The sequence below is a fragment of the Gopherus flavomarginatus genome, chromosome 6 (genome assembly GCF_025201925.1).
Source record: "Gopherus flavomarginatus isolate rGopFla2 chromosome 6, rGopFla2.mat.asm, whole genome shotgun sequence".
NCBI lineage: Eukaryota > Metazoa > Chordata > Testudines > Testudinidae > Gopherus > Gopherus flavomarginatus.
The window spans coordinates 43757089-43783325 of NC_066622.1; the positions used below are offsets into that span (position 1 = coordinate 43757089).

At 39.8% G+C, this 26237-nt stretch overlaps 1 protein-coding gene across 1 annotated transcript in view; it reads left to right on the forward strand.

The window, feature by feature from the left end:
* The window catches only part of LOC127053298 (inter-alpha-trypsin inhibitor heavy chain H4-like), a 46180-nt gene extending 22865 nt beyond the window's left edge, over positions 1-23315 (forward strand). Inside the window, exons 10-24 of the mRNA XM_050957774.1 lie at positions 166-347; positions 1456-1638; positions 2500-2639; positions 3141-3298; positions 3791-3823; positions 5045-5113; positions 11736-11774; positions 12279-12305; positions 12930-12974; positions 13674-13709; positions 17330-17443; positions 18087-18261; positions 20256-20410; positions 22289-22391; positions 23240-23315. Coding sequence (XP_050813731.1) covers positions 166-347; positions 1456-1638; positions 2500-2639; positions 3141-3298; positions 3791-3823; positions 5045-5113; positions 11736-11774; positions 12279-12305; positions 12930-12974; positions 13674-13709; positions 17330-17443; positions 18087-18261; positions 20256-20410; positions 22289-22391; positions 23240-23315 — 1535 coding nt within the window. The remainder of the gene's footprint in view (positions 1-165; positions 348-1455; positions 1639-2499; positions 2640-3140; positions 3299-3790; positions 3824-5044; positions 5114-11735; positions 11775-12278; positions 12306-12929; positions 12975-13673; positions 13710-17329; positions 17444-18086; positions 18262-20255; positions 20411-22288; positions 22392-23239) is intronic.
* Positions 23316-26237: the final 2922 nt, after the last annotated feature.

Genomic DNA, 26237 nt, shown 5'->3' on the forward strand with positions numbered 1-26237 from the left:
TACATCTCATTGCTGCCTTTCTATATTTAACCCCCCGTATATATGTATACACACACACATATTTTCTCTCTCTCTCTCCCTCTCTCTCTCTCTCTCTCTCTCTCTCTCACACACACACACACACACACACACACACACACTGTATTTTCATTTTTTTAATAACAGGTGTTCAAGATGTTGAAATAATTCAACAAAATATACAGAAGGCTATCAAAGAAAAATATGTCCTCTATTGCCTTGGCTTTGGTTTTGATGTCAGTTACAAGTTCCTTGAGAAGATGGCCCTAGATAGTGGAGGAATAGCTCGTCGTATATACGAGGACTCTGATTCAGATTTGCAGCTCCAGGTAGGGTTTTGTTAATAATTTAGGAAACATATTAACTAGTGACTCTGGCCTATATAAATCAACTAAAGGCATGCCATGAAACTCTTAACTGTGAGACCAACACAAATGAAAAACTTTGTAGGCTCTCAAAGAGAGCAAAAAGTGGTATCGGTTTTCTCCTCAAATTTTGTGTCCAAATGAAAGGCCAGTTTTTAGAGTGAACGAAAACATTTGTGACATACACAAGGCCAAATCTTGAAATTCTCCCATCTCTCCTGGGCAAATGAGTGAAAAATTATAATTTGGTGTGAAGAGATGAAATCTGTCATTTAGTGTTACGGAAAGAAACATTCTCTAATAGAAATGATTGTGTAGAAATTTTGATTCCTGGTTCAGCTTTTTTAGTTTTACTTATTTCTGTTTCTAAAACAAAAAAGACAACTATCCAAAATTCTAGGCGTCCAGCCTGTAATTTGATACACAGCACGGGAACACATTGGTCAAGCTCAACTATAAACTCTCACCAATAAACTGACCTGACAGTTTTCGGAACGTTTGAAAAAGTTTGATACATCCCCCTCTCCACATGCCTTTATTTTTTAGTTCTGGATGGATACTGAAGTACCAAATTACCATGAGAAATATAGCTTATGTGGAATTGCTTATCTGATCAGAAATATAACTTCACTAACCCTTGCCAAAAAGGCTTATTTTGTGAAGTTTCCGTTATGCAGTTCCAAGTGAATCGGATATGTATTTGTATGTCTGTGTGCCCATCTGAACTGAACCTTGGAGCCCATTAAAGTTCCCTCTCATCACTAGTCAGAATGTGAAAGGTAGTCACCCTTAAATCCTGGAATTAAAGTAGCATACCAGTGAAACAGAATTTGTGATACCACAGGTAATCCACCAGATTCCCTGTGTTGCTATCCATGGAAATCCAAATCCAATGTAAATCCAGTCATATGTGCTAATAGACTAGGCAGAGTATAAAGGGAGTTCCTAATACGGTTTTGTAGGAAGAGAAAAAATAACACCAGACTTTTTGAGATATGTGTAAATATTTGACAGGTTACTTACTTAGAGTTAGTTATACAATCACTTGCTTGCTCTCTCTCTCTCTCTCCAGGGCTTTTATCAAGAAGTGGCTACTCCCATATTAAAGGACATTGAAATACAGTATCCAGAAAATTCCATCCTGGAATTAACTCAGAACAGTTTCAAATTGTTTTTTGATGGTTCTGAAATTGTGGTAGCTGGAAGAATTGACAATGAGCTTGATGTTTTGCCAGTGGAAATTCAAGCTCAGTCGGTAAGTACCTATAAGTCCTGAGAGTTTTCTACACAAAGAGAAATTTGCACATATACTGTAAGGGGCATATTCTTGAAATTTCCATGGTCTCTTCTGTACATCAATAAAACTTTTAAAAAAAAATCTTGTATACATTTTATGTTCACCTCTGCTTCTGATATGTACAGACCAGAGAGAGGTTCTGTTGGTCCATAAAGTATCACCACATGTTCTAAACAGTGGTTTATTTATAAAGAATAGTTTGGGAAGAAGAAATGTCAGATATGAGTATAATTAAATAGTGTAATCACTATTGTGGCACAAATAGAGCATCTATTATGTCCTGTTAGCTGTTCCTTCTTTTAGTCTTCCTGGAGCTTCTGAAAGTTATTCAGTTATGACTAGAAATTATTTCATGGGTATTTGAGATCTAAGTTGTTATATTCCATTGAGGCATATATCTTGTTAAAATATCATGTTAATTAATCATGTAAAGAGTGAGATTTTTTGATAATTCCGGCAGCTAACCTGAGAATAAGATAACACCCATCTCTACAGAATGTAGTTCTCTGATGGTATGTATTGACTTATTATAACTAATTGAATTTAAATAGTTTAACACTGGTGCACTTCAAATATGGCAGGGCAGTTTTATTGTAAATATTGTAAGCAGCTGCCTGCTATCCAAACACTAAGAAATTTCATTGGGGGAAAAAGTATCTTGTAGCTGACATCAATTTTTTTTGCTTGGTCTTTTCAGGATCTTTTAAATATATTATTTTTGAACTGGGTAAGGTCTTGAAACTTAAAAATATGATTGTCTTTAAATTATCTCTTGAAGGTCAATCTCTCTCTCTCTCTCTCTCTCTCTCTCTCTCTCAGCAAACTAGTAACCTGATTTTTAAGGAGGAAGCAAATGTAAGAGAAAAGGAGAAAGTATTTCAACATCAGAAGTACATTTTTGGAAATTTCATTGAGAGATTGTGGGCTTACTTAACTATTCAACAGCTGCTAGAAAAATCGTAAGCTAATAAGCTAATAAAATCCTCATGTTGTTTATTATGAATTTATAAACTTCTTCATAAAAACAAACCATAGATTCTTTATTCACATGATGGGAAAGGAAAGTGTGAATATTCCTGCACAGTGTCATATGCTGCTGTGTTTTGGATTATTATTGTGAAATGCTGCAGTATTTATTTATGTGAACTATAATGAGCTTCCATAGTACAGTCAAGTATATATCCAGTATAGGTGTTGCCAGCCAGAAATGATTGAGGGAGGTCCATAAATCATGCATTTTCAAGGTCCACTTGTATGTTTACTTGTAATTACAGAGGCCCTGATACAGCAAACACATGAGCATGGGCATAATTGTATAGGTATGAATAGTTGAGTTATTCTAATGGGACTACTCATATTTAAAGTTACTAGAAAATCCCCAGGAGCAAGTTTGAGGACCCCGACTAGTAGTCAGCTGAAAAGTTCACTTTATTTTTTTAAGGCATGAATGCCAACATTAGTATTTCAGCTCAAGAGGAACAGCAGAAAAACCTGCAGGTTGCCCGAGCTTTGGAGCTATCTATGAAGTACAGTTTTGTTACACCTCTCACTTCCATGGTGGTCACCAAACCTGATGATCAACAGAAACTCCATCTGGCAAACAAACCGACTGAATCTGGTAAATTCAAGTTGGAATGATCCTATCTCGGTTACAAACAATCCAATCAATAGTTGCAGATCCATTATCTCCATGATCTAGTTTTCGGTGGCAATGATATAAACCAGATTACACACTGCAAGTCTAATTTCAGACCACTATTGAAATGGAGGGGGAATAGTAAATAAGTAGTTAATTACATGAATTAATACCGATCAAATGCTTATTGCTGAAGTTCCTTCCCTGCCCACTTCAAGAAAATTTTGCTCATTTCTCTGTCTGATTAAACTGAAACTAGTAAATAAAGAGCAGAGGCTAGAAAGAATGTCACTTCTTATAGGGCTTTTGTCTACTGCATCTACAATTCTCTTAAAACAAATTCTTTACCATGGTATTCGGACAATGAACCCCTCCTATTTCCCCTAATTTTCCTGTTTACTAAAACACATTTGAGTACATCAGCAACCAGTGGTTTAAGCTATGATCCTAATCTATCATCACTCCTCTGTCTAGATAATGAAAAGTCAAGATTTACTGGATTTTCAGGTAAGCAATCTAAGCTCTTCAAGTAATTTTTCCTTAATTGGCCAAGGTTTTGAGGCCTTCCACGCAACTTCATAGCATTTCTCTGGGCTTGTCTACATGGGGAAGCACAGGACAATTAATCTGTCTGTAAAGTAATAACTTTTGAATGCTGCATCTGATCAATTTCAAAATTTCAAAGAATGTTCTAGGCATGAATGAGCACAGACATACTGATATGGGGGAAAACTAGAAAACCAGAAGAGGGAAAACGGTGGACACGTGGAGCTCCTGCCATCTGTTTAGCAGAGCCACAGTTTAAGGCACTTCTGCAGCTGTTTATAGGTCAAAGAACTGGTTGATGGTGCCCATTAATATCTTCAACACCCTAACTCATCTTTGCCCATCCCAACAGAGTTTAACATGTTGACACCCAGAATGATTTATCCCCCAGACACAATTAAAAGAAATAATAAGGGTGGGGGAAGGGGGAAATTGCAGGGGAGTAGGGTGGGACCAAAAGATTCCCTGGCTCAGGGCAGAGGTGGGGGAGAATAGGTGAACTTGGCATGGGGGGAAGGGGAGAACACAGATGCCCTGATATGGTGGAAAGAAGGAAAATGGAAAATTAGGGGTTATGGTTTAAGTGGGGAATGGCTGTGCACACAGACCCTTGCATGTGGAGGAAAATAGCAGACCCTGGCAATCTGACATGATGATAAGAGACTCTCTCCAGGGGGCACCAGGGGAATACAGAGCCTGGCATGAGAGAGTGAGGCATTCCAGAGAGACCTGGAAATAAAGGAGAATGAGGAGGTGGCAGATAGGGAGCTTTCAGGGGAAGAATGGAGGGATGCAAGGAAGCATTGGGGGATGCAATAAGGTTGGCCTACATAAGCAACGAAGTGTGGATTCCCCTTGTAGTTTCTAGAGACACATGAATAGGCTCAGATTTAGTCCCATTAGCTGTGAAATATTAAAATGAGGTTTTGTCTTTTATTTGAGGAAACATTTTGATACTGGGAAATGTATAACTGAAATGGAGTAAAATGTGAACTAAGAACAACAGAAGGCATCAACCTCCACATAGGGAGTGGTGAGAATAATCTAGTCCCCCAAAGTAGGAAGTCTCTCTTTCGAGCACTTTTAGGCTGGTCCTGTAGCCTTTACTCATATGAGTATTAACAAGAGTTAAAAAAAACTTTTGAAGTGATAAATGGTATTGACTATATTTTCTGCCACCAGGTAACAAACTCTCAAAAAGCCATATAACGAAAGCCTTAAGTTACGGAAGGCATCATGATCAGAGTATGTGTAAGTTATCTTACTTTTCCAACTACTGAATTATTTCTTTAAACAATAATCTAAAGTATTTATTAAAGTAAACATTTAAATCTCATGTTAGTGATTCTGATTGTAGTGAAAAATTAGATATATATTTTGTTCTAAAATCTTAGCCCATTTGTATTAAAAACAGTTTAAAAGTTCTCTGAAAGTCACGTGTTTCAAAATGCAAATGGGGGGTTTGCTAGCATATAAAAAATACTATTAATCGATACACTTCAAGATTTTAGGTCTAAATTACACAGGGCACAGACAGAACTTGGTCCCACTTCCACTGAAGTCAAAATTAATTTCAATAGCAAAATTTGACCTATACATTCCTGGGAAAACTTGTATCTGTTGTTTTAATAGTCATGCCCTACATTGCAACCCAGATTTTCTGGTCTTGCTAGGCTGGTCTATACTGGAGAAATTTTCCACTATCATCACCATTTCAAACACACTTCTAGTCAGATTTGATGTTTGTGCTACAACCCCTCTGTGCCAGATAGGCAGGGATGGGCCAAAGGGAGGGACATATTGGGACAGGGAGGAGGCATGGTTGGGGCAGATGTGTGCCTTTGCAATTTTGCACCCCTGCAAAAACCACAAGGGCAGTGCAACTGTGGGAGGACAGTCCTCAGGGCTCCCCTAACTTGCCTGGGGACTGCACAAGCTCTCACATTCCCTGAATTGGGGTGGTGCAATCTTTGCACTGGTATATGACTCTGTCCCCTCCTCTCCATAAGCACAAGTTGCCGTGATGGTGCACAAGTGTTGCCAGCACCTTAATACTTATTCAGAGCAAGTCTCTCCAACATTGTATGTCCTGCATCTGGTTGTACTGTGCTGCAGCAATGTGGCCATTAAGTCCTAGCATTACTATAGCATTGGTTCATTTGGAGTCCCCTTGCACTGTCTTCAATGTCTTCTTTATTGACAGCTGTTGGGACATGTGCTGGGAACCATGAAAACCCTGCAGTGAGTGCTGTTTGTCATCTTGCTTCACTGGTGTAGCTGAAACGAACAGCATTGCAACTTGCAATGGTGATATTGTCTCACATAGAGCAGTCTTGTAATTAACTAGTTTTGGAATAGAGGAAATCTCTGTAACTTTATTTTATCTTCTGGGAGCGATTCAGAGATATAATCTGTAGCATCTACAGTTACTTTGGCAGTAACATGAGAATATGTATTAGAATTTTTGTATTTTTTTAAAAACTATTTATTTTTACTTACTACTGCCAAAAAGCAAAGAACAAATAATACTGGTTTGAAGCAAGCCATAGAAGGTGGCCTTAATAGGAACTTTTACTTGTCTGGGGAATGAGAGCTTTCAGGGCATGGCAGAGTAAAGAATGATGTTTCTTGCCATCCTATGTCTTGTTTAGGGAACTCTGAGAGTAGTGCTCCAGAAGTAGGAAGATGAGACTTCTATTCCTTCCTCTCCTCAAGACACTGTTAATATTTTCCCATTCATTTTTATTCTCATTTGGGAATTGTTTTACCATGTGTTTGCATGGCAAGGAATTGGAATGAAGAATGGGAGTGAAAGGTGACTTACTCTTTTTCTTGCTTTTTCTCTACACTGTTACAGCACTGTATTCTTTCTTAACTTTCCCCTGAACTCTTTTTCCCCCTGTTATATGGGCTACCTGAATGGTGTAGTGGGACTGCAGCTCAGCTAAAGTTGAAAAGAAAGATTATTGTTCCAAATAAAAGATATTCTCTCGGGTTTGTTTTTTTCCCCTTCTCTGAAGTGGAGAGAAATAGTGGTTTCCTCAGTGCCTGGGAGTAGAAAGGATTTGACTCTACCATTTACTTCCTAGCTATAAACAGCCATTATCATAGAATTATAGATTAGGGTTGGAAGAGACCTCAGGAGGTCATCTACTCCACCCCCCTGCTCAAAGCAGGACCAACACCAACTAAATCATCCCAGCCAGGGCTTTGTCAAGCCAGGCCTTGAAAACCTTTAAGGATGGAGATTCCACCACCTCCCTAGGTAACCCCTTTCCAGTGCTTCACCACCCTCCTAGTGAAATAGTTTTTCCTGATATCCCCACACACACACTGCAACTTGAGACCATTGCTCCTTGTTCTGTCATCTGCCGCCCCTGAGAACAGCTGAGCTTCATCCTACTTGGAACCCCCTTTCAGCTAGTTGAAGGCTGCTATCAAATCCTCCCTCACCTGTCTCTTCTTGCTAGCCTAGCTGTGACTAACTAAAAGTCACAAGTGCAGCAATTCCCAATCAGTAGAACCTGAGGCAGCACGAGTCTTCTGATATGGAACTTCCTGCAGTAAAAACATAGGAAAAGATAAGCTTTTTTAGGACAATCTCAAAAACTGATCCTAAAGAACTTGATTATTCTGCAGTAAATGAGGGAAACTTTACCCATGTTTCTTTTGGCTTGTTAGGATTTATTTTAATTTGTTAATAAATCTTATTTTTAAATCATATTACCACCTCTTGTTATGGAATGCCTTATTACAATTCAACCAGTCAGCCTGTGATAGTCTAATAGGCACATTGTAAACTTTCCCCCCACTTTTCTTTCTTAATATGTCCTCTTCCTGGCTTACAGCATTCCTAGTGTACCCGCACAGCTCGATCAATGTACCCCTATTCTGACTTGCAGCACCCTTGTTATATCAGTTTTGGGCCTATTGAACAAGCAATACTAGTCATGTAAAATCATGCCTTCATTTTTTGGTTGTTTTTTTCATACCCCAAAATTATAGCACCACAGAAGTAAGTGATGGAAAAACCTACAGACCTCTGTGATGTTCTCCTGATGTTACGTGGACCAGTGATCTGCTAGATCACTCCAATCCTTGACTCTGGGAACCAGTCTTACTCTGCTCTGCTGTGAGAACCCCCACTTATGGGCTGTTCACGCACAGACTCTGGCATATTATAGAATCAATCATAGAATATCAGGGTTGGAAGGGACCTCAGGAGATCATCTAGTCCAAAGCAGGACCAATCCCCAACTAATTTTTTTACCCCAGATCCCTAAATGGCCCCCTTAAGGATTGAGCTCACAACCCTGGATTTAGCAGGCCAATGTTCAAACCAAACTGCTCCTTGGAATGTGCAGCTGAATGACACTAGCCAATATCTCTGGTCCCAGATACAACCCTAGGATCCTCCTTCTTGCAGTGTCCAGTTATGTCCACTGAATGCTGCAAGCTTATATGAGTTCATCAATTTAACAAAGAAATTGATATGTACCAGGCTTGTTATCTCAAGGGGAATCTCTGACATGCTTCAAACCAAATGCACTGCTTCAGGTAGAATAAACAAACAAATTTATGAACTACAAAGATAGATTTTAGGTGATTATAAGTCAAAGCACAAGAAGTTGGATTTGGTCAAATGAAATAAAAGCAAAACACATTCTAAGATGATATTAACACTTTCAGTGCCCTTACAAACTTAGATGCTTCTCACCACAGGCTTGCTGGTTTCCTTTCAGCCAAGCTCTCCCCTTTGATCAGCGCTTTAGTCGCTTGTTGGTGATGTCTGTAGATGGAGGTGGAAGAGAGAGCCAGCATGGCAAATGTCTCTTCCTGTTATCATGTTCTTTTCTTCCCTTTTGGCTTTGCGCCCCCACCCTTCAGGGTCAGATGAGCATTCCCTCATTAGTCCCTGACTGACCAAGGGAAGGGGGGTGACTCACTCAAGAATCCAACAGATCCTTTGTTGCTGCCTACGCCAGCGTCCTTTGTTCCTGTGAGGCTGGGCTGGGTTTGTCCCATACATGCCCTGATGAGGTGTGAACTGCCCCTCTGTTCCTGGAGAGTTTTGCCTGGGCTTGTTTTAAACCATGAGGATACATTTTCAGCCTCATAACTATAGACATGAAATTACAACCTATAACATTACCATAACAACAATGCTCAGTGCATCATGAGCCTCCTGAAGACATCCAACATGACAAAATTTGCATTGGATACCACACAATCATATGATAAGGATGAACATGGGGATGCAGGGCATTCCCTTCAGATACAGAATGTCATCCATTTAATTTCACTGCAGAATGGTTTCCTACAGTGTTATTTAATAATGCTTTCTCTACTTCTAAGAGATGAGGCTTCCCTTCTGTCAGGGTTCCCTTCTCAGTTTAAACTCTAGGGTACAGATGTGGAGACCCTCATGAAAGACCCCCTAAGCTTATTTCTACCAGCTTAGGTTAAAACTTCCCTAAGGCACAAATTCTTCCTTGCCCTTAGACGGTATGCTGCCACCACCAAGTGAGTTAGACAAAGATTCAGGAAAAGGACCACTTGGAGTTTCTGTTTCCCCAAAATATCCCCCCAAGCCTCTTCACCCCCTTTCCCGGGGAGGCTTGAGAATAATATACCAACCAAATAGGTAACCAAGGTGAGCACAGACCAGACCCTTGGGTTTTTAGGGTACTAAAAACCCAATCAGATTCTTAAAAACAGAACTTTATTATAAAGAAAAATGTAAAAGAAGCACCTCTGTAAATCAGGATGGAAGGTAATTTTACAGGGTAATAGGATTTAAAACACAGAGGATTCCCCTCTAGGCAAAACTTTAAAGTTACAAAAAAACAGGAATAAACCTCCCTCTTAGCATAGGGAAAATTCACAAGCTAAAACAAAAAGTAATCTGATGCATTTCCTTGCTATTATTATTCTTTCTGTAATATTAGATGTATCATTTCATTAGGAGCTAGATTACTCGCTTGGTCTCTCTCTTTGCCTCAGAGAGGACAGCAATAAAGCATACAGCAAAAACCTTCCCCCACAAATTTGAAAGTATCTTCTCCCCTTATTAGTCCTTTTGGTCAGGTGCCAACCAGGTTATTTGAGCTTCTTAACCCTTTACAGGCAAAGGAGGGATTTTATGCTACCCTTTGCTGTATGTTCATGACACCTTCATTCCCTCAACTTTTCTGCAGTTAACTAAGGATGAGTGGGCGCATAGTCAGCCCTATATTTTGCAGTGACAAGTGCAAATAGAGACACATGAAACCTCAGCAGATGTCAGTAAAAAATGTAGTGTATTTTCTGGGGGAAGGAGAAGAAGAGAGCAACAGTAGTAAGAAATATCTCATTTTTAAAATGCTACCAATAAGATGCATGATGCTAGCTTGAAATGTAATTCAGACATGGTATTCTCTTTCTCCATTTACTAATGGATGGAGGCTCGCATGCTTATCCTGTTAGTATTCACACTAGTATGCTACTCTCTTAATTATCTGTTTGTTTGTTTAAAATAATCGTATAAAGGTTTAAATCAACATCACGCTTAAAAAACACATTTCAGTCTCATGTTTATGATGATGATTGTGGATGTTTATTTGATACTAATTTACTAACAGAATATGATCTACAGGCATATATATTTAGGACAAAATAGTATTTTAAAGTAATTTTCCTATTTTTAAAAATTACTAAAATTTTAAACCTCTGCAAATAAAATCAATAAAGCCTTACAAGTAAGTTGTAGAAAATAAATGCCAGTAATAAACACAATTCAAGGTTTTAGACATAGTTTAAATCCACACAGGGAATAGATTTCATCTGCTATATGAATACCAGGCTTGCCTACAAAGTGAGATATAACATCACTCTGGATACCTATTTTTGACAGAAGTAACTGGGGAAATACATAGGACTCATCCACAGCTCTAGATTCGTTTGTACATGCAACTTGAAAGAACAGTACCTGGCATATCAAATTGTGCATTGTTGCCACAAGATATAATTAAAACCCATAGTTTTGAAAGATTTTTTAAAAAGAATTAGACATTTATATAGATAAGGAGAATTCTAATAGCTACATGTGATAGGATAAAAATACATAAGGGACATATAGACATTAGGTGTTTGGGGTTAGGAAAAACTTCCCCCATGCAGATATATGTTGGTGCATAGTTATCTACGCTGGAGCTTTCATGCCATCCTCCAAAGCACCTGGTACTGATCACAATTGGAGAACAGATATTGGACTAGATGGACTACTGAACTAATTTGGGATGGCAACTCCTGTGTTCTGAAAACTATTTAAACAGTAAAATGAGACTACATGGATAGGAAGTAAATCCATATCCACTTAGGACTTTACTGTTGTCACTCTGCTGCATGCCAGAGTCATTCAGAACTCATGGCAGCTGGGATAAAATTCAGATCTTCCTGCCCCAAAAGCTTCCTGCCCCTGCCACTTCAGCTATTGGATTTTAATCTTCAGCTACCAAAACCCAACTTCTCAACCTTCCAACCTGTGAGTAGGTTACACTAGGAACCAAAATGTGTTATCAATGACTGAAATATGGAACACTGGTATTTCTTTGGATCAGCCCTTGCTCCTCAAGTCACCTAGCTGTCCAAAGAAAATAAATGTAAGCTATATACAACAATTACATTAATGAAACATTTATTTTAGGGTTTAATCACATAAGTTAAGAAATACAGAGTTAAATTGCCACAGCAGCCTTAACTCTGCTCTCGTATAATGCACAAGGACCTTCATTTGGGAATAAAAAAAAATCCTACACCCACTTAGAGCTCTGGTTCTGAAACTGATAAGAAAGAATGCAGAATTCTTTTAAAATATTGAACTTTTCCTCTCCAGTAAGAAGTGATGGATATTTTGATGTTTCTCTAGACAGGGGTAAGTGAATTTACAGCTTCAAGTTCATCATTTTTAATGTAATTTAAAAATCAAGAACTGAAATTGCTATTGTGTAAGCAGCAAGACATTCAGGTAGCTCTAAATCACAGAGGCACTGAAGTAGCTGAGTGACCCCAAAGCCACAGCAATTCAAGCCAGCAAAAGACATTGATACAGAAAACAAGTGCATTTAGCTTCATCAAACCAGAAATTGCACCATTGTTCTGCATCCTGCAAGGGGCTAAATGCCCTCAACTTTCACTATGCCTATGAGGGTGCAGAGAATTCAGATCTATGTAGGAGCCTTTGTAGGATCAGGACCCAAAAGCCAGAATGTCTGCATGCATTCAGGGGACCATCTGAAAGTCTGGAGGAAAGGGTGCTTTACAATTAAAGTATGTACACATGCAAGGGTGGGAGAGATTTTCTCATAGAAACTGCTTCATTCATAATATTTTGCATTGAGTGGTCACTGAATCTTGTTCTTAAATCCCCATGTTTTAGATTACGTTCAAAGAGCACCGAAAACTGGTAAGTCACTTTGTTTTGTTGTTACTATGTTCTTTACCCTGGAGACATATGGAGCAGGATTCCCACCCAACATCATCCTTTCCCAATGACTTTGCACTGACATATTTTATAAATGACTGTTTGAGGACACAATTACTGTTCATGATTTTTAATCATAGTGGACCTGGTTATTTGTTTTTATCAGTGATAATTTCTAACTTTTCTTAGTGACATATTTTGTCCTCAGATCCACAGCTCAGTGGATTTGGTACAGTTTTGCTGTGCATGGAGTGTGGTCATGGTTCAAGGCCACTGTGAAGGGGCTGCATGGATGGTCAGTGAATCCACTGGCCATTTCCCCATGTCGAGAGGGAGCAAGAGCTGCAAATGCTATTGCAGATTCAGAGCAGCAGCCATGGTGCAGACCCAGTGCTGCCCCATGGGCTGGAGAGGGGAAAGAATACATCTCTTCTCCCTGAGAAATCCTCTCTAGAATATAGGTCAGACCCACAACTACAGGATGGAGAGGGACGGAAATGTGGGTAATATGCCATAAACAGAAAATTGAAAAACTATTTGCTTAATAATACTAATTCCAATTTTAAAAAATCTTCTAAATTTTGGTCTCTTCTTTCAATATATTAGGTCAAAGAGCTATACTGTTTGACATGACGGAACACTCACCAGACAGTATGTTATAAGAATTAATTTTAACTGTGAATTTTGGGGTGTGTGGATGACTCTGAATTGATAAAACAATGGGTGATCTCTTATTTCTAGTCATTGAACTAATCTATCTCAAGTTGGCAGTGACCAAAAATTACCAGCATCTGGTAACTGTTTTGTTTCTTAGGTGTACTTATTTGTTCCTAGTGAGAAGGAATCCAAATCACAAAAAATCCACCATTACAATTGACAATGACTAAAAATATTGATCTCGGTCCCAGTATAGACTAAAAGAATGGAACGTGCATGAACACTATATTACCTTCTTATCTCGAAACAGTGGTCTGTCTAGATCAGGTTGAGAGATACACTTTAGTGGGGTAGATTAATACGCTGGTGTCCATGTTCTTTCTCTTTTGTGGATACACAACATAAATTTCCAGGCCTGTTAATCCAGGACCATTCACCAAACCTAAATGGAACTAGCACAAATACAACATTTCCAAGCCCTTTCTAACAGGGTTTAGCCCTGAACATCAAAAGTCTAATGTGATATGTTGCTTTTCCTTGGGCCATATTGTGGCATTTATATTTAAACAGAACTCTCTTGAAACCAGTGGAGAGTTCTGCTTAAAATTCTTTGGTACAACATTGTCCCTTATTAAATATTTCAAATAAAAAAAAGTTTTATTGAAATGTTAATCTAAATTTTAAACATTTTAGTTTTCAGGACTGTTCAAACAACACCACAGCTTCTTAGTAAGTAATATATGTCATAATATTGCTTTAAAACTCTAAATGTTGACAAAACAAGCTACATGTTGTTCACTACAATTAACACATCAACAAAACTCCATAAGGTGAAAACACTGAGAAATGTACCTATTGAATAGGCACCTTGATTGTATCAGGAAAACAAGCTGATTTTGCTTTTATTTAGCATAAATAATAGAACATCATTTTTTAGAACATCATTTAACATGTTAAATGTTAACATTTAACATAATAGAACATCATTTAACATCATTTTTCTCATGAAGATGTTAAAGCTCTTTACAAACCGTAAGTAAATTAATCTTCACTACATCCCTGGGAGGGAGTTAGGTAGTATTATTCCCTTTTTACATATAGTTTAAACTCAGATAAAGAAAGATAAAGGGGTTTGCCCAAAGTCACATGAATAGTCAATCACCAAGAAGTCCTGACTCCTAGCTCCCTGCTCAAACAGATAATAATTTATCATTTTATATATCTTTTTTATTCTTCACTGTTGGTACTAAATTTTCTTGAAACTTAGTGTCTTTGCTTACCATTTTGGAGCTTGATGCTGTTTCCTCTGCAGTCACAGAAGTTTTGCCATTGACTTAAGTGGAAAGAAGAGCCAGGTCCTTTGTCTTTTCTGAAAAGAAAAATACTTATTTCCCCTCCCCTCAGTAGACCCGTCTCCTAAGGCACACATGGAATGAAACAAGCTTCCATAGGAGTTGATAAAGATTATGATGGATAAGCCCCCCAAAATCAGGAAGTGCCAAAGTTAAGGTGGTATGTACAATGCTAAATCTAGCCTTTGTACATATGCATGATGATATGTAGCTTAATTCTGATCTTACTTTTGCTTCTGTACATCAGGAGCTAGCTCCCTTAAATTCATTGGTGTTAAATTGGTGTAAGTGAGCAGAATCAGAAGCACAGTTTCTAATTATGTGATCAAATACCATTTCTAATACAATAGATAGTAATATCATTCCATTTTCTCTCTCATATTGTGAGACACAGTTTGTGTATAAATGATTTGCATGAATTCTGCCTTGCATATTCACAATGGTATGCAGACCAAAAGATGCTACACACATCCCTAAGGTTGTAGAAAAAAAATGATGTCAATATTATATTTCCCAAAATAAAAACTTCTCTCATTTACAGTTAAGGTTACTTGATGTATTTCCTATCAATGTGATCACTAAACATCAAGGAAATCACCAGTAAAGATGACATTAACATTCAGCTCAACCTTAATGCGTATTCTTTACCACACAAACATTACAACACCCAATCACATGCTCAGACTTGTCAACTCCACAATGTACTCCCTTTCAACTCCAATAGATAATCAACGCATCCTCAGAATTGCAGTCAAATGCACAACTTGAACTTCAGCATCAGTAAGATTAATGTCTCTTTCCCATAGATTTCTACTTTAAAAATCTATGTGGGTTTTTTTTAAAAGAAAACAAAAGAAATTATGATTGTGTGTGTGATTTCAAGGAATTGGATGTGTCCACTGAACAATATTTTATTTATTTATTTTTAATTACTTTCTCTGTAAAAGTAACTATTTTATTTAAAAAATAATAGATTGAACAACAATTATGCTAAGTGTGGAGGCCATATTCTGTCAATGAATTGTGGAATTAGTGAAATTTTAATGCTAATTTAAATTTTAAAAATTAACATGTCTTTTAACTATAGAAATGCTTATCAGCACCTCTGTAATTTGATGCTACATGGTTGATTTCAGTTATGGCTTTTGTTTAAAACTCAATGACCCTATATAGCCATAGGGTTGCAAATCCTCCTGGAGTGGCCAGGAGTTTCCCAGCATTGGCCTCAATGTCATGGTGACTATTAAAAGCAATCCGGGAGATTTTAATAGGCCAAAGTCCGGTCCGCAGCATAGTGGGGCTAAGGCAGGCTCTTTACCTGCCCTGGCTCTACGCTGCTCCCAGAAGCGTCCGGCATGTTTAGCTTCTAGGCGCAGGGGCAGTTTGGGGATCTCTGTGTGCTGCCCCCACCCTGAGTGCCAACTTCGCAGCTCCCATTGGCCAGGAACTGTGGCCAATGGCAGCTGTGGGGGTGGTTCCTGCAAGCAGGGGCAGCTCACAGAGCCACCTTGCCACCCCTGAGGCTAGGAGCTGGACATGCCAGTCGCTTCCAGGAGCCAACCAAGGTAAGAACTGCTTGGCCAGAGCCTGCACCCCTTACCTCCTTCTGCACCTCAATCCCCTGCCCCAGCCCTCCTTCCACACCCAAGCTCCCACCCAGAGCCCACACCCCGCACCCCCTCCTCAGGGCCTCCCAGAGGATTCAGGGGGCCTGAGGTCTTCGGCGGCAGGGGGCCCCACCGCTGAATTGCCGCCGAAGACCACGCAGTGCGGCAGGGGGGTCCTTCCACCCCGGGACCCACTGCCATGGGTCTTCAGGACCTCCCCCCACCCCTGCCGAATTGCAGCAGAAGCTGCTCCGGGGGCCCAGGACCCACGAGCGTTTTCAGGGGCCCCTGGAGTGAGTGAAGGACCTTGCTCCAGGGGCACCGAAAAATTCTCGTGGGGGACCTTGCGGGGCCCGGGGCCCGGGGCAAATTGCCCCACTTGCTCCCCTCTCTGGGCATCCCTGCCCCTCCTGCACCCCAACCCCCTGCCCCAGGTTCAGCCTAGAGCCCTCTCCCATACTCTGAACTCCTCAGCCACACCCCCTCCCACAGCCCAACTTGCTTCCCCAGCCGAGCCCCCTCCCACACCAAAATTGCCTCCCAGAGCCCACACCCCCTCCTTCACCCCAACGCCCTGCCCCAGGCTCAGCCCAGAGCCCTCTCCCACAACCAAACTCCCTCCCAGAGCCTGTACTCCCTCCTGCACCCCAACCCCTTGCCCCAGCCCTGAGCTTCCTCCCGCACTCAAGCTCCCTCCCAGAGCCCATACCCCCTCCCGCACTCCAACCCTCTGCCTGAGCTCCCTTCCACACCCAAACTCCCTAACAGAGTCTGGACCTGAACCCCCTGCCCCAGGCTCATCCCAGAGCCCCCTTCCACACTCCAAACCCCTTGGCCCCATCCCCTAGCCCAGAGCCCCCATCCCCTCGCTCCTGCCCTAGCTGGGTGAAATTGAGTGAGGATGGGAGAGAGTGAGTGATGGAGGGAGGGGGATGGAGTGAGCGAGGGCAGGGCTTCAGAGAAGGGGCAGGGCATGGCCTTGGGGAAGGAGTGGGCCAGGGGTGGGGCAAGGTGTTTGGGTTTGTACAATTAGACAGTTGGCAACTCTAAGTAGCCACCTTATACATTTAGTTGCATGTTGATTTTTACAATAATGTGTTTGTAATTCTTTGGACTTTCCCTTAAGTTTAATTATGCACATATGTAGTAAATTAAAAATACAAAATAAATATTCTACCCCTCTACAACACCAGCCCCTCAGGACTATAGAAAACTACTCGTTTACATAACCCTTTTTGTTCTCACTCCTAACTAGAATGCCCACATTCTAGAAGGGCATTCTTTGTAGAACTGATTGACTCAATACTACTAACACTTGCAATATCAGCACTATTAGGATTTTTTTTATGAACATTAAGAGCGCTCTTTCTCTCTCTGTCTGTGTTTTTAGCCAATGAATATCCACATTTCCTCTTTCAACTGCCCAGACAAAATGATGTCATTTGTTTAAATATTGATGGTCAACCGCAAGCTTACATAAACCTAATATCAGATCCTGACAAAGGTGAGATTGCCAAATCTTACGTATAATACAAACAAGTAACTATTGCTGGTTAGGAACTTATCAACAAAACATTTTCACTAAAAGGGTAGGTTTGATTAGTGTCTTTGGAAGCTCTTCCTCCTGGGCAACCCACTGAGGCTTCTGATTATGAATACAAATTCTGGGACTTGTGCATGTCCCTAATCTTTATTATACACCAGTATATCTTAACAGATTCAGGCTCTAATGTACTAGTGCAGACGTGCACACACATTAACAATCCATCAGTCAAATTAATGTGGGCTTATGCTCCCATGGGCTGTGGCTCCCTCCAGGCACCACTGGCCAGGCAGCCTGTTGCTGCCAAGGCCAAGAGTAATCTGCGTAAGACATATATCCCTGCAGGTCAGAGGGCATATATGCTGCCACTACCATTGGCCCCAAATGACTTTTCCATTACTGTGGCCATAGAGGACTTCTGGAGAGTAAATTCTGCAAATGTGAATAGGAAATTGGAGCAGGATGCAGCCCAGGAGCTGAATTTTGGCTCCTTAAATACAACACACTTACAAAAGAGCTGTAACAATAGCTTTTTTGTTTTGGTTTGGTTTTTTACTTATTATTAATATTGTGTCCCTTGAGTCTACGTTAATGGCACTTTCAGGAATCTCTGTGACTGGTAAGCTTGGGAGAAATAGAAATCACTTTGTGCTGTTTGAAATTACCAACCTGGATCCTCAAGTGCAACTCCGTGTATCAAAGGAAGGCGCTGTGCTGAGCTATGGTGGTCATACCACCAAACTCTCATGGACAAAGTCCGCTTCCTCTACAATCCAGGGGTAAGAAATGTCTTTATGCATTTTCCTTTATTTAAGAGAGAGTGAGTCTGACTTCCACTTAACTCTGTCTTCATTTGTACACTCATGATTTTCTGGATTCAAATAACCTCAGACCCAAGTTATGTATCTTCGATGTCTACCTGACTGTGTCCAGATATCTAGTAGTTAGACAATTAACTAACCTAACTGAGGCCTGTAATTATTTGTACCTACACGTTGCAGGTGTGAAAGGGAGAGATTGGGTTGAATGAAACATTTTCATAGGGTAATAAATAGTTTCTGCCTGCCTAGGAGTTAAAATATTTATCTTCCCAGAAAGAGACTTTGATCCAACAACATTTTATTTGAAAAACATTTATTCCTAATTTGCTGAAAGATTGCTGTCAATTTTATTTTTTCATCTAATGGATTTTGGTGCCCCAAAGTCAACCAGTTGCTCTCATTCTGTGTTTATTATATTATTACAGTCTTATTGGTTGATACCAAATGTACTATATGCTTCACCCGACCCAATCAGAGAGCACATATAAAAGTACAATTATAAAAGTATATTGCACTTTCATAAATAAGTTGTTTTTTAAAAAGCTGAGATTTTCTCATTCCTAAAATTTAACATATCTTATTCCTAAAAATTTATGTTTAGGCCTTTGACAGTATGAGTGAATGGCGCAGATAGTTTTGTATAAGTATCGGTAATTTTAATACATTTCTGCTGTTTGAGAACTGTGTCTTAAATTTTATTATTGGATTGGCTAACTGATTTAGTTAGCATACTTTACCAACACACAAAAGATATGAATTCAAAAGCAGGGCTGCCCAAAGGGGGGGGCTAGTGGGACAATTTGCCCCGGGCCCCAGAGGGGCCCCCATGAGAATATAGTATTCTATAGTATTGCAACTTTTTTTTATGGAAGGGCCCCCCGAAATTGCTTTGCCCCAGGCCCCCTGAATCCTCTGGGCAGCCCTGTTCAAAAGGAGACTCTAGACATCCAATTCTCTTGGTTCCTTTGGTTAACTAATATACATCTCAAAGACCAGTTGTGGACAAGAGAAAAAGTTGCAAAGTGAGTTGCTCAAAATTTCCATGTAGTCTGTCCAGACAAGGCCTGCAAGTGTGCTGGATTTATGTCACACACACAGGATGGACCCTTTAATGAAGTGCTAGGTTTCTCAACATTTAGACCAAGATATGAATTTTTATAATCCTTAGAGGTATTGGGATTTAGGGATTTCATTTGGATCACTATAGCAAGGGGCCAGCTATAAGTAAAAATCTGGATTCAAATTCGCTCAATTTTGGATGTCTTCAGATTATGACTGTTTGGTTCAGGCTCATCTCTGTTAAGATCTGATAGAAGCTTCTTGAGTTCATGTGGCTTTTTAAAAAGAGAATAATAATTATGGACATCTATGTTTTCCAAATCCATGTAGGGTAAGAATCAGAAGTAATAAACTACAGCGAGAAAGTCAGGTCCTGAATATCATATGGGAGACTATTCTTGTAAAATACCCAAGAACGTTTTGACAAGTATCTGAATCTCTAAATTTTCATCCATCATTAGTGCTAAATACAATAATTTTGTATATTGTACTTTTCCCCATTATTAAAATAATGAAAAAGCACATTTTCCCGCTTCTCCATGCATTTTTTTGCCACGAACAAAAAGGCACTTTCACTAGCAAAAAATCTTGCTAATTTAACATTTTTTCTGTAAGCTGTATTAGCTGATGTGTATTTTAGGGCATGTGTGGGAGGAGGCAAATTACTGTACATTTTGCTCAATAGAAATTATGACCTCAGTTCAAGTTTAGTGCATAAAAAACCCTGATTACAAAGGTCAGCAGCATACATATAATAAATCAGGTCCTGGTTCATGACTAGGCCTCCTAGGCACAACAGTAATGCAAATAATAATATCACCACCAAATACTCAAGCATTACATCAGTATCTTAACATTTTTCTGAGAAAAAACAAGATTGCTTTTTTTCCTAGGCTGAAGATTGCAGTTGAAAAGGAAAGAAGTCTTACAATGACAGCATCTGACAACATCACAATAAAAATTGCTTTTGTAAGGTCTTCAAATCGTTTCCTTGGATTATATTTCATGGACACTGACCATTTTTCTGACAAAGCCAGTGGACTTCTTGGTATGTATCATCCAAGTAGTGTAGTATGGCCTAGGAACGGAAGGATGGTATTGCACTTAAATTATTGACATGGAACTCAGGAGATCTGAGTTCTGTTCCCAATTTGGGCAAGTCATTAAATTCCTTTGGACTAAATTCTGCTCTTCTTACTGATGTTGATCTGTATTTTATTCCAGGAATAATTTTACTGATTTCCCATAGAAAATATTTAGGCTTTGTGCCTTAGTTCCTGACTAGTAAAATGGGGATAATAATACATCTCTATGTCACAGTGACCTAGAGAATAAATGTATTAATGTCTGTGAGGTGCTCAGTTACAAGAGTGATGAGCATCACAGAAAAGCCTATAAATAGCCTACAAATAATCATAATGGTGTGTATAAATAATCCAGCAATGCTGAAATGCAAAATCCTGCTGTATCAGTATGTTGTTCTTCTTTACCAAGTGTTAATGTCTCCCATTGCTGAGCACAAATGCAAAATGTTTTAGCTCTTAGCATTAAAAAATCCAACACTTTTCACCTCAGTTACTACACAGGCTAATACTATATTTTTAATTGGTGGTTTAAGTACAGGTGGAGCCAAGGGGCATCACAAGTGATCTGCCATCTCTAAATAGTTTGTATAGTGCTCCAGCCTTCTTTCAGTGCTTGGGTAGCACCCATGTGGGATTATTAAAGTCCTTGTGCCCAGATGTCTGGTGTTCGAAAAGGTATGTTTATCTGGTAGATATTCAGATGGTGAAAAGGAAACTTTTCCACAGGCAAGTGGAAAATTTATTTATACTTCTATATGTACTTACTCATTTTCTGATTAATCGTCAATTCCATCTAAAATTTGCCGATCAATTAGATATTTCTGAGTCCTTAACTTTGATTTCCTTGAGCAAACTCTTGAGCTCCTTACTCAGATCTTACTAGGTTTGTGCTTTGGCAAGTCTCATTAAAATCAATGAATAATCAACCTGAGTTAGCTGAAGTCAAGGGGTGTTTGCCTGAGGAAGGAGCTCTGGATTTGGTCCAGTAACCTAATTTAATCACCCAATATCATGCTTCTGTAACGAAGCAATCCAGACTCGGTTCCATGATGCTTTGGAGCCCTCTAGAACAGAGTCTTGTCCTCAGACCATACAATACTGCTATATTTCCTTTAAGAAATGGTACATTCAGGGCTTATATAACACTTTTTGGCCAACTTCAGAAAAGACAGACTTTCTGAACAGCAAAAGCCTAACTCCTAAATCTACAGTGAGATAATATACTGTGTACAGCAAGTACTTTTGATATAAAATAATGAATTAATTGCCTACCCAGGCTCAGGATTATAAAAGTCACAAAATAAATATGGAGCACATCATGTGTTTTCCCTTTCTCCACCACAAAAAATACCCAAACATCTCAACCTGGTGTAAATCTAAAGGAGAAAAAAAACACCTTTCCTTAAAATATATTGACCAAAAATCTTTTTCAGACAGAAAGACGTTGTATATCCCAAAGCTAGAAACAAATAAATGTATATGTAGGAGTCAATGGGATACTGTGTGAGTGTAAGGGTTCACATCTGTGAATCTGTTTGCAGCATTTGGTCCTGGGATCGTAAGAATCCTAGATAAGTATCTAGGATCAAAGAGAATGACTTCTGAAACAAGGGAGCTGTTTCAGAGTATTCAGAAAACTTCCATCATATGCCTTTTATTGTTGGTTTGTATGACTACTACAGCTGAATTACATGGAGCAGCTAGTATTTTCTCAGGCAGATTGAACAACTACTTACCCTGGAGCCACACCAGCTGTTCTGATTCAATGAACTAAAATATCTATTTTTAAAAGTTTTCTGATAAATGTGATTTTGAAATATTTTTGGTTTTGTGTTTCTAAGGTCAGTTTTACTTTGATACACATTTGGAAAGTAACCCTGGAGCAAGTCAGGGAGAGGATGAAAGAGTCCTCAGTGTTCATGGACAAAAGCATAGAGTTGCCAGGTAAAATGGACCAGTGGTGTGTGGGAGAGGGAGGAGTATATGCTTTATTTATGTATCGGAGGGGTAGCTGTGTTAGTCTGGATCTGTAAAAGCAGCGAAGAGTCCTGTGGCACCTTATAGACTAACAGACATATTGGAGCATGAGCTTTCGTGGGAGAATACTTTATTTATGCAATTTAATTTGTTTTAATATTCTGTATTCAGTCAGAGACACCTCAAGGATTTAGTGTGTTAAAACTACGTATCAGTGGCAAACATGCTGGAGATTAGAACAAATTCCACAATTTAAAAAGTGTTTGGTTGCAGTAATAGTTGTCTTAATCAATGTCAACTGAATCATTAGAGTAAGTCATCCAATGGTTTGTGACAGCTTGGATTTGTTGATCTCACAAGCCTCATTTGTTTCCTAGTTTGGGAGGGGTTTCAACTTGTTGGATATTGGTTGTTTGTAGATGTATAATGAATGGGCATATGGCTCAGAGCATTAAATAGGTGCATTTTTTGTTAGTTTTGTTAGCAAATAAATGCATTTAAAAAACCCTCCATTTCTCCTCCCATCCTCATTTCATTACTGGCATTCTACTTGCTTCAGGAATCCAATTCAAAATTGGTCTGCTTATTTTATACAAACTTTCAAGCATTTTGAGATACCATTTGTATGAAAGATGCTATCTAAAATAAGATCTCAGTACTATCATCAGGTTGGTATGGATGTACCTGCACACAGTCCCACTGACTGCAAAAGCAGTCTCTGCAGGCATAAGGTTCAACCCACCCAGACTGGATTGGAGTACGGTGGCCTAAAGTTTGAATGTTTTCTTCATGAGTTGTTTTGCTTTTTGTTTCAGAAGAAACAAGAAAGATTACAGGCAAGAATCAGCCACTGGTACTATTTCCTGCTGGTCATTACATATAACTCCCTAAAGAAAAACACTTGGGGAAAAGAAAACAGTAAAGTGATGATGTTTCAGACACTTCTGACTTAATTTCACTTATATATAATAATCTTATCATTTTCTTTCAGCTTTGCTTGCTAATATATATATATATATGTCAAAAATAATTTTACCTCTGAAATATTGTAATTATACTTAATAATTGGGAACTTGGAGTTTGCTTTTTATGTAATTTTAAAGGATTTATGGTATATTTGGTTATAAGATATATTGAAAATGTATGTAAATGAAACTGGAGGTAAACAAAGTAAAGAATAAAACAGTGCGATAGTGGACAAGAGAAGACATGCTATATGATTAACAGTTTCAGATTTGGGAATAATAATGAAGAACAGTTGTGGGGAAACTGCTCGACAATTCTCTGTCTCAAGGTCATTGTGAGGTGGGCATAGTCATGTTCAGCAGTCCCCTGCAGAGACAGTTCTTTCCTACGTCTCATAGACCAGAGAATGAATCTGTAATAACAACATTTTCCTGGGAAAGGGTTGTCAGGCTGCTCCAGGTTAGTCAGAGACAGCTGAGAGGTGCTGAGGATATGCTCACACCTGACAACTGAGCCACAATAAGCTGATGACGCATGCATTTTGCCACTTACCTCTAGAAGGCTGATTCATCCCCACAGATTAAACAGGAAACTGAAGATATGTTTGGGTCCCACATTGCCTTGTGCCCCATAATTGCTCAGGCTGAGTGGGTAGGTGCATTTGGACACTCTTAACCCTTCCAGTACAACACCTGAGAGAAAATGTTAGTTTTTTTCCTCAGCCTAATAACCGTTAACTAGTAGAATCAAAATTCTGAATCAAGCAAATTTATTATAAAATAATCTTTCTTGTTTCCATGGCTGACTTCATTCTTTTCCATTTCTTTTCTTGTCCTCCATTTTATTCTTCTATAACTTGATTTTCATCTTTTTTCCTTCAGTTTTTGTTACAATCCTTGTGTGCCCTCAGACTCAGATTTCTATTTCAATCTTTAAAAATGTTTCCATTATTTTTACTATTTATAACTCTCACTGTTAACAATTTGCACCTTATTTCCAACCCAGTTCTGACCCCCCCTCTCACCTCACATGCGCACACCCTCACTGGGATCCCTATCGCTGAGCCCCCTCACCCACACCCCTCAGTCACCACCTCCCTCACATGCACATACATGCACTAACCACTTAGTCGCCCCATAGCCACACACTAGTCATCCCTGCTCTCTCACACTCATGTAGTTCCCCCCCTCAAGCCCTCTTCCCCATGCCCAGTTCCCCCCTTGCCACTACACTCACCCTTGCCTCCTGGTTCCCACCTCACCTTGCACACCTGCATCTTTGCCCTGTTCCCACCAACTCCCTCATCTCACATGCCCATGCCCTCACCCTGTTCTCCACTCTCCAGCCCCCCTTACCTCACCACACTTCTCCACCCTGGCCAAGCTGTTCCCTCCTCTGACCTCACATGCCCACATTCCCCCCTCATGTCACATGCCTATGCCATTGCCCAGTTGTCCCCAACCCCCTCATCTCACTTGCCTGTACCCTCACCCATTCTCTTTGCCTGGCATGCCCTCACTGGTTTCTCCTCCTTCAAGCTTCTTTCACCAGGCATAACCTCTTCCCCTCTCCCAAGGCCCCTGCATGCACTCACCCTCACCTGCTTCCTCTCCCTAACTCTTTCACCTCTCATGTGCTCTCCCTTACCTGCCTCCCCTTCCCCCTACACCTCTTTTGCACTCAATGTGGCCTGGAAACACCCCTCCCCACTCTCACCTTGCATGCATTTGTCCTCACTTTTCTCCTCTCCCCTTCACTCACCATTCCCTGACACTCCACACACACACAACCCTCTCCCCTTTCTCCCTCACTTGCTGTCTTCCTGCTGCCATTAAAGTGGGTTTGGGGTGGGGAAGATAAGAGATATCAGAGACAGTGCTGTGCAGTGTCCATGCAGCACTGCCTGCAGGGGAGAGAAAATGCTGCTGTGGTAATTTCTTCCTTCCTGCAGGTTAGGCTGCCAGTAGTCCTCAGAAAACCTGCCCCTCCATCCCTCACATAGCAGCAGGGAAGCATAGTTTAGATATGGGGGGACCTGATTCTGCTCTTGTCCTGGTTTTACAGTGGTGTGTAACTGCATTGGTTCACTGTAGTCTTCATGCCTGATTTACAGAGTGCAAGATTTAACACAAAGGGTGGCAGGCAGAAAAATAGAAGGGAGGGGTGGAGTTCATCTGTGCTGCTCCTTTGGGTTGTGTGGCAGACCCCCTTCTTCCTCCCTACGTGTTCCTAAAAGTTACCTTTTCTCCTTCAGTCTAACTAGAGAAGGGAAATTTACCCTTGACTTACTTTAGACTAGTGTATGGTTTAGTGTGATTTTTCAGCTGCTTTTCATTTATCTTTATTAGCCTTTATAGCTTATCTGATTAAAATTTGACTTTTAGCCATTAAAAAAAATGGAAATTCAATGGCAAAAAACTACATTAATGTTGCCTATGCAACCTTAACACTGTTCTCTTTAAGCAATGTCCCAATACACCGTTAACACAAATACCTGTACACTGCCAACCCCTGTTACTTAAATGTACTCTTTTCACCTCCTTTTACACCCATTCACTCTTTCCCACAGGATCCCATCTAAAACAAATAAAGGCCTTTTCTTTTTTTTTTTTATTGGTGCATGTATGCTGTTCTCTATTTGTCTCCCCCAAAGATTTAGTGGTTGCCATCCATTACCTTAGATAAAACTTGGCGGACTCAAGACTGTTTTGATCTGCATCACATCAACAATTTAATGTCTAGCTCTGCAAAATAAAATAAAATAAAAAACCTAGAAACTCTTCGGAAAATTGCTGTTCTTTCCTGTGCTTTATAGCTCCACAAATTTGGGTCACTAACCCTACCCTG